General features: G+C 34.7%; 1 protein-coding gene across 3 annotated transcripts in view; it reads right to left on the bottom strand.

The window, feature by feature from the left end:
* Positions 1–1,434: 1,434 nt before the first annotated feature.
* YWHAZ (tyrosine 3-monooxygenase/tryptophan 5-monooxygenase activation protein zeta) overlaps positions 1,435–9,628 on the bottom strand; it is a 36,039-nt gene continuing 27,845 nt past the window's right edge. The window contains exons 3-6 of one of the 3 annotated variants that reach the window (XM_007465733.1): positions 6,728–6,851; positions 5,809–5,972; positions 5,633–5,728; positions 1,435–1,927 (exon numbers count right to left, since the gene is read on the bottom strand). In XM_007465733.1, the coding sequence (XP_007465795.1) occupies positions 1,868–1,927; positions 5,633–5,728; positions 5,809–5,972; positions 6,728–6,851 (444 nt within the window). In that variant the 3' untranslated portion in view covers positions 1,435–1,867. The remainder of the gene's footprint in view (positions 1,928–5,632; positions 5,729–5,808; positions 5,973–6,727; positions 6,852–9,628) is intronic. The other 2 variants (XM_007465731.1, XM_007465732.1) reach the window with 2 other exon arrangements.

The raw sequence follows: 9,628 nt of genomic DNA, 5'->3' as shown, positions 1-9,628 counted from the left end.
TTGGTGTTTTCTGCAAGGTACTGAGGAAATAGCTTGTAGGGTGAGCTTTGGGTATAACTTAGCCCCATCATTATTCAAAGAGAGGAAGAGGAAGGATTTTAAAGGCAAAGACAAGGACAGACCATTCAGGATAGGTAGGTTTTACAGGGAGATAAACACAATCTCATCAACTAGGGAGAGATTTGCTGCAGTGTATAGGATGAGGGAAATAGTTTGTGGGATGCAAGCAAAGGAAGCAGGGTATCCTTAGGCATTGAGTGGAGCCAGAAAGATCATGCGGCCTTTTCCCCAAGAACATGGCCACCAAGTAGGAACGGTTGGTGACAAGACACAAGGCTTAAAAAAGGTAATCCTGTGCACCTGACAAATAGAAAGAATAAAAGATCAAAATTGAAGGCAGGCTATAAGAGTATCAAGAAATTCTTAAAAACAAAAGTGATTTGGAAGCACGAAACTTACAGTTAATGCTACCCAATGTCATGATGGGCCAAGAACATTGCGGCTTCCTAAGTTAGAAAATGCCATATACCAAAATTTTAAATGGAACACATTACTTTTTTTTCCATTCAATCCCCCTGTCTCTGGAAAAAAAAAAAAAAAATTTTTTTTTTCAGGGGGATGGGGGAGTAGGGACATGGTTGGGAACAGTAGTAGTTATCTTAGTAGTATTTTGTTGTTATGATAAACTTTGTATTCAAACTTAGTAAAAGCCCATTAGCTGCCAAGAGGGAATAAGGAATAAATTTCCAAAAATGTACAATTTTCTTTAGAGAAGTTTCAGAACCAAAAGACTAATTTACATGAAAAGCTGTAGAGAAAGTAGTTGAAAAGTCCATTCATAAAACTTTTATTCCACTTACATGAACTTAATACACATGTTCTTAACAATTATGCTTGGATTGTTCATGAAAATCTCATAAGACATTAAACAAAGCTAGCCATCATCTCAAGTTATTTCCCTGTTAACTATTTTTACAGCACATGCATGTTAGGCAAGTATCAAAAAAAAAAAAAAAACCCAAAAAACAAAACAAAAACAAAACAAAAAAAACCCACAAAAGCAAAAAAAAACCCTAAAAAATGTTAAATACATGGGTTTTTTGTTTTACTGCTGCGCTTGATATACATGAAGTAATGAATATCAAGCAATTCATTTTTACTGCATCTTTACTTGTACATTTGTTCTTAGGTTGCCTAAAACATTTAAATACAAATAAAATGAGTGTAGCAAAAATAATGAAAGCAAACAGCAGTTAACTTTACAAATAATGGAATGTGAACCGTTTCTGCCCTTATCCAGAGTAAATTGGGTCACAACTAAAGGAACGCTTCTGTAGCTGTAGTCAATGGTGTGCACATTGAGACTTGAGTATTCCACAGATAACACATGGTTTAACATGTAATATCCATGGGATATCTATTTCTACTATAGCCTTATAAGTGCTCCAAACCTTAAAGTACCCACAGCTACACCTGTGACTGGAACCAATTATCCCTTTTATTCCCCACCAGGACAAACCAATACGAGGCAGTTTTCTTTGCTTAGACATGGAAGCAGTTTTAACACTGGCCCTTGTGAAGCCACAATGTACCAAAAGTACTATGCCAAACATTTATAACTTGTATAAAAATTCCACATTCCCATATTGGCCACCTCAAGATGAAAACAGATAACTCCCTAAATGTTAACTGGCTCTACTCCCCTAATATTAAACATAAAAACCACATGGGAAATATAGAAATTCAAATAGAAGTAACATAAACCTGTCATAAATCGTAAACAAAAAACTATTTGTGGGACAGCATGGATGACAAATGGTCTACTGTGTAAATTTTAGAATGAGGCAGACAAAAGTTGGAAGGCCTTTTAATTTTCCCCTCCTTCTCCTGCTTCAGCTTCGTCTCCTTGGGTATCCGATGTCCACAACTAGTTAAAAGAGGGGGGTGGGGAGGGAGGGAGGGAGAGAGAGAAATTTTAGTATATTTCAGTTGAAAAAAAAACCTTAATATATATGCCAAAGTACCAGAATCTAAGCAGTTTTTGTTGGAAGGCTTTCTTTAAAAAATTGCAGCATTTAAGATAGCTTCAAGATGTAAAACGCCTCGAGGGAATTATATTCAATATCCTGTGATAAACCACACTGGAAAATAATATGAAAAAGAATGTATATGTGTATAACTGAATCCCTTTGCTCTAAGCAGAAATTAACACAACATTGGAAATCAACTATACTTCAATACAATAAAATTTTTAAAAAAGATATAAAAGACCTCAATATAATACATTTATTTCCTCCCTAATCATTCTGTAAGCATAGTAGGTACACAGCAGAGTTGTCTTCAAATAACCAAGTCAGATCCAGGAAATTCTTGGTTATTCATAGGTGAAGAAAAAGTAGAAGAAATCATAGAAACGCTACAGTTCTAAATATCAATAGCTATCAGAATAGTAGATTGTCCCAAATAGCCCCAGTGAGAGACGGATGTATAAGTTTAGTGCAACTAAACCAGAATCATCAAATTCAGTCCCCATGCTCAAGGAGCTCAGGCTGACTACTTTCCCCTGGTAGACTTTAGACTGCCACTCTAAAGAGAATACCACACTCTAAGAAATTTAAGAGTCAGGATCAAGTCAGAACTAAAATACAAATTTAACTAACATTTTTAGTTTACAAAAAAAAAAAAAAACTACCTTTGTGAATTTGTCTGATTCAAAATAAATAGATGAACACAAAACAGTATGGTCAGAACCAAATCTTCGAAGAGGTAAAAACTGAATTGTCCCATAGTAGTATGCCTATGGTGTCTATTAAGTTTTAGATTAATGTTACAGTTTTTCAGCAGTTTAAAAAGATGATTTCAGAATTATCTCAGCTGTTTCAAATATTAATTTTTTTACAAGTCTTAGCACTCTATAATGATTTTTAGAGGAAATTATAAAAGGATTGTTTCAAGATACCTTAAATTTTATATTGCTTATACACTGCAGAATGAAGAGGGGGGAAGCTCAGTATTTTTCTATCCCCCAAATCACCCATTAGTTTTATTTATTTATTAACCAAATATGTTACTGGCCTGGAAAGGAGACTTCTCTGAACATCATACAGTTAGCTGAATGACCTCTATAAGACTGTAAGCTTCTATTAAACTGGTGGTCTTGTAAGACAAGATGAAATTATTTTTTTATCATCTCTCTCCAGTTCTTTCATGGATCCTTGTTTTTTCCATATAAACATTAAAAATTTGATGAAGGATATTTATATTTCTCTTCCTAGGGTTATGTGTTGACAATACTGGTCAACCAGATCCAGACTCAGATACTAGATAGTTTTGACAAAATTTCTTTACTTGACAGATAAGTGATCCAATCAACCTATAATGATAACAGGCAATATGACAAGAGCTCAGAGAAGGCACATAGTAAATAGTGACGGAATCAGAATCAGAACCTTGGTTTGCTTCTTACTCAGCTGTTGTAATATGCTCTTCATGCTATACTGATGCCAAGATTCAGCTGGAAGTATATATTTCAGATCAGGCCTTCTCAAAAAGTGGTAACACAACTCAGTAGTGACTAGGTCTCAAGTTCTACCTTTTAGAACTATCTCATCATTTCAAACCAGAAAAATTTGAAAAATTCTTAATATTAAAATTAGCTAACAAACTGAAGTGCTTCTTTCATTTGATATACATAAAAAGATTCACTCTTTAAGGAACTGTACCTTATCCTCTTGACTAAAATAATCTCCAGAGTGTGTAGGTAGCCTCCAATTATACTTTCTAAAATAATTTTCAGTGTTTAATAATAAACAAGTACATAATGACGTTCAAAAAACTGCTGAGAATATAACTGGTTCAGAAAATTGGCGATGGGCTAGATAAAATAAAGCTGAGAAAAGTTAAATATATACAATGATGATGTACAGTCCCCAAAACAAATGCCCGAAAGCTAATAAAAACCAGTAGCACTAAACTATAATCTTCATTCCTAGCTCTTTATCTGGCACACAGAAGATACTTGATACTTTTTTCACCCAAGCCTCAAAACTTCAAATTTAATATTCATGTGAAGGAGAAGAATGTGGAAAACCTATGGGACCAAAGAGACATATCAACCAACTGCAATACGTAGACTATTTGGATCCCAATGTAAATAAAAAACTGTTGGAAGGAAAAAAAAAAAAAGACAATACAAAGAAACACAAAAAGACAACTGGAAATTGAATGCTAGAAATTTAGTATTATTAAGGAATTAACGATATATTTTTTCAGTGTGGTACAGGCATTGTGGTTTTTTTTGGTCTACAGTATACCAAGGACAATAATGACCTGCCACAGTAAGTCATTTTTTTTTTTTTTAACTAAGAGACTAGGCAAAATAGATGTCCACTTGGACTCTGTACAGTATCTGAAATTTTGTAACTAAAGTTATTAATGCCCTACCATAGCTACATAAATACAGAAGCAACTTTATGGTCACTATTTTTAATGGAATTTAAATATGAAGAGAGGGCTTCCCTGGTGGCGCAGTGGTTAAGAATCCTCCTGCCAATGGAGAGGACACGGGTTCAATCCCTGGTCCGGGAACATCCCATATACCTCAGAGCAACTAAGCCTGTGCACCACAACTAAGAGTAGCCCCACTTGCTGCAACTAGAGAAAGCTCGCGCACAGCAACGAAGACCCAACGCAGCCATAAATAAATAAGAGAACTTAAGGGACTTCCCTGGCGACGCAGTGGTTAAGACTCCATGCTCCCAATGCAGGGCACCCAGGTTCAATCCCTAGTCAAGGAACTAGATCCCACATGCATGCCACAACTAAGAGTTTGAGAGCCACAACTAAGGAGCCCGCCTGCTGCAACTAAGACCCAGAACAACCAAATAAATAAATAAAAATTATTTTTTTTAAAAAAGAGAACTTAAGTATGCTTTTGATACTAAAAGCAAAACTCTTCTGTGACTAAAATGGAAAGAAAATTATCAACTACATTGAAATGAAAAATAAAATGGCTTATGTAATTGAAAGTTCAAAACCATGAATTACAAAGTCATTTTAAAAACCAGAATTTTAACAATGGGTATATGTAACTAATGAAAAGATACATTTTTATTCCTTAGTCTAATATTTCAGTTTCTGTAAGATGGTTTTCTTCAGTTTTAAAAGCAGATAGGATCTTACATTAAAAAAAAAGAAAATAAAGACAAAAAAAGGGAATATAAAAATAAACTGAGTCACACGAATTTTGTTTCCAGTGCATATGTTATGTTTACACCATACTGTAGTCTATTAAGTATGCAACAGCATTATGTCTTTAAAAAAACCAATGTACATACCTTGTTAAAAAATACTTTATTGCTAAAAAAATGCTAATCATCAACTGAGCCTTCAGCAGTTGAAATTTTTGCTGGTGTAGGGTTCGAAACACTGAAAATTACCAAAATGTGAACTCAAGAGACATGAAATGAGCAAACGCTTTTGAGAAAAACAGCACCCATAGACTTGCTCAACACAGGGTTGTAACAAACCTTCAATGTGTAAAACTCGTGGTATCTGTGAAGCACAATAAAACAGAGGTATGCCTATAATCTCTTTGCCATGTTAACCGCCCACGATGCTGGTATGTACTTACTGTCAAGTTGTCTCTCAGTAACTGCATTATTAGTGTGCTGTCTTTGTATGACTCTTCACTTAATGTATCAAGTTCAGCAATGGCTTCATCAAATGCCTGTGATAAAAAAAATACATTTTCAATGCTCCAATAATAATGATTACTAAATTTCCACTTAACAGGTAAAAAATACATACTGTTTTTGCAAGAGAGCAGGCTTTCTCAGGGGAGTTCAGAATCTCATAATAGAACACAGAGAAGTTAAGGGCCAGACCCAATCTGATAGGATGTGTTGGCTGCATTTCCTTTTTGCTGATTTCAAAAGCTTCTTGGTATGCTTGCTGCGATTGATCCACAATCCCTGGATAATAAAATGCACCAAAATGTATCGATAAAAGTTTGCACTTCACCTTCACCCCTCAAACCAAACCTTTACTATCCAATTATAAACTCTGAAATATTAAGCTGTAGCAACCTTAACTGATTAAGGCTCCTAAATGTAAAAGAAAAAAAAAAAAGAAAAAAAAAGAAAAGCTTCTCTTGGAAAACTACACTAGCCATTGATCAACGTCCAGACAAAATAACTCTAACCATCTCAGTATTATTTTTAATAATTAGTTTGTACTGCTCTACAGTTATACTATAACCACTATTAAAATTGTGAGGAAACATTCCTATACATAAAATTGGCTTGTTAGCAAGCATACATTTCAGAATACCAATTATGCAGCAGTAGATATATAGTTGACCCTTGAACAACAAGGGGTTTAGGGATGCCAACTCTTCATGCAGTCGAAAATCTGAGTATAATTTTGTAGGCGGCCCTTCATGTCCAACCTTGGATCATGTAGTACTGTAGTATTTACAGAAAAAATCTGTGTAAATGGACCTGTGCAGCTTAAATCTGTGTTCCTCAAGGGTCAACTGTTTAGTTGAAGGAAGGGGGGGGGGGAGGGAAGGAAGAAAAGAGAGAGAGAGAGCGCAAAGTCCATTATTACTCTTCATTTAGTGCTCTGAGCAATTAAAAAACAACAAAACAATTCTCTACACTCCAGAAGGGACTCCTTCCGTACTGTGCCATTTTCTAAGCGTCCAGCACAGGCTGAGGCAGCATACCTTTCTTGTCATCACCAGCAGCAACCTCAGCCAAATAGCGGTAGTAGTCTCCTTTCATTTTCAAATAGAAGACTTTGCTCTCTGCTTGTGAAGCATTGGGGATCAAGAACTTTTCCAAAAGAGACTTGGGAAGAAAAGAAACAGTCATAAGACTAAAATATTTACAAAACTGAAAGAATCTGCATTTTTAAGAGCATACTATAGCCAAAGTTATAAAACTTTAATACCCAGTCATTGGGTATTAAAATTAATACAATTTTTGAATGCTGTAGGCTCGTAAATTTGTGGTTTAAGAGCAGAATGCTTTGGACAGCAATACTTAAAATTTGAAATTAGTGTTCAGCTTATTATTTAAGGATGATAATTTGAATATTGGCATCTCCCCCACAGTGCTATCAATTTACATGCTGATAAAGACTGCATGTTTCAATGAATGTGAAAGCATGATAGCTCATAATATTATATCTGTGATTATGTTTTGTAACTATATTATTTAACAAAATGGCAAACTTTTCATTTTCAAGGTAGTCATGACACTAGAATGCAAAGAACATAAGAGATTAACTTTTTGGTACTCTGGAGGAATATATGACTTAAGCAGAAACCGACAGTATAATAGACACTACCAGAGTCCATGACAAAGGAAGCAGAACAGAAGAACAAAACGTCATTTATGAGACTACAATTAAAGTAATACCTCACAACAGGTAAAAAGCTGTTCAAAGTTTTATTTTTCCTAACTAAATTAAGACACTGGTAGGAGTATGAGAATTAAAGATCTGAAGAGTAAACCTTTAGTTTCATTAAAGTGATTTTCAGCTAGTAAGATACATATTTACCGATCACCCCAAACAGTTAAACTTCATTCTATGTAATTCTGTTCAAAACTGTAACAATCTAAGCTAAGTAAATCCTAACATGCTAATAATTATATTCTACAGTGGATTTAAAGAAAAACTTGATTTCACTGTATTAGGGGGATAAGGCACAATAAACTAGTAGTTTTTTTTTTTTTTTTAAGGGGGAGAAAGATAATATTCCAGTAGTAGAATTAGGCAAAAAAATTTTTTTTAAATACTCCACTTCTTCCTACTAAATACACTCTAGGAATCAAGGTGAAAGTCAATTTTCAACTGGGCTTAGCCCCAAACAAGTCTCAATTTTTACAAGGAAAAAGGGTATCTAATTCTTGGTTTCTATTCTTCTGGTAGTAACCCAGTAGTTTATATAGCACCTACTATGCCAAACAGACTGAAAAATGCTTTTAAATAATAACTCTAACTTTGTATGTCTACCTCATTATGTTCCAAATGGTGAGTGGGAGAGTAAGCTTTAACCCGGCTTCTCCCCCTTTCTGCAACTTAAGCAACAGATACTCAGATGAAGTGGGTAGTTCCAAGTTGGCAGTAGGAGCAGGTTGCAATGTATTACAGGAAAGGGTTGGAGATGAGAGAATTCAACCTGAAATAATGTTTCTTGTGATTATTAACTGATATTTGAAACCGTTGGTCTGAAATCAGAAGACCACTTTGGTTAGGATAACAAAATTCTTACTACACCACACCCAGACTTTCATATTCAAAGGTCTCTCAAATGCAAGTGTTTTGGAATTCATTCATTCATTGATTCATTTAAACTTTGAGGCAGCTTCTAGTGTGAAATCTCAACCAAACTAGAAATAAAGGAACCCTCTGGGCTTGGAAAACCACTGCTTCCTCCGAAGAAGGAATGCCTATAACCTAAGACTTGGCAAAATTCAAACTTCCCGTCATTTTGTCCTTTAAACACCATCATCCTCTTTGAGGCATGAACACTCTGTGAACACTACAGCTGCTCTTTGGGGATCTGTGGATCTGCCTAAACAGCAAAAGATAGTTCCATTTAGTATAGTAAGTGTTTTTTTTCTTTAACTTAAGAAACAAATGACCAGGCTTTTTCAAGTTTTATATCTTAATACAAAATGCATTATTCATTCCACTTTGGGAGACGGTATAGCATAATGGCTTTGGATTCAGAAGTCTAGGTTTAACCTGTGGCACTCCACACTTGGAAGGACAAATTCCACTTCTGACTGGCTAGGCTAAAGTTAGACTATGAAGTCCAACTAAGGAAAAAGTGTATTGAGATTAACCAGAATTCACAAATCACTTCAAATTAAATAGCGGGAAAAATATATATATAAATCTAAAGAAGTTTCCATATGCAATTCGATTGTGAACTGCTCTCTGGCTCATTTATATATATTTAAGATTGACAAAGAATATTTTCAAATGAAAGAACTGACAAGTAAAAGCCTAACCATGAAATCAATTCTCTACTGAGGCATTTCTATTTCATACTTTACTGCTTCAACATATTTTTTACATTCATTTATTCTTCAATAATTAAATGGACTGTGCTAGGCACTGAGAATAGTGAGCAAGACAGTCTCTAAGTCTGAGGATAAAATGTCTAGCAGGGAAGACAACAGAAACAGAATAACACTGCCTCGTCATGTCCTTCACTTTTCAATGACTTTTATCTAACCCACTGTATATAAGTAAAGATGAGATTAGTTAAGGGTGAATCACTTAAAATGTAAAACTTTAAAGTATACATCCGAAAACTTGCAGAAGTTATTTAGGCAAGGTGTCAATAAATGTCATAAGAAATTGTAACTCATCTTTTATGAGTAATAACTTCTATATCTCTAAAAACTGTTGTTTTACATTTGGGTAACTCACACTGAGAATTTTTAAATTAGCAATTAAGCACCTCTTCCCTCAAGCTGAACACTGAATTCAGCCATAACATCTGATTTAAACAATAACAACGGCAAAAACTACTTTAAAGCTATTAACCAGAACCTACAAGCAACAAGAAGGCAAGATACCAGTAGTCAGGCTGTTTATTGGCCTAATG

Source organism: Lipotes vexillifer, unplaced genomic scaffold, assembly GCF_000442215.2.
Source record: "Lipotes vexillifer unplaced genomic scaffold, Lipotes_vexillifer_v1.1 scaffold10, whole genome shotgun sequence".
NCBI classification, from domain to species: Eukaryota; Metazoa; Chordata; class Mammalia; order Artiodactyla; family Lipotidae; genus Lipotes; species Lipotes vexillifer.
The sequence above is the reverse complement of the archived record's forward strand: the minus strand, read 5'-3'. Positions and strand labels throughout refer to the sequence as shown.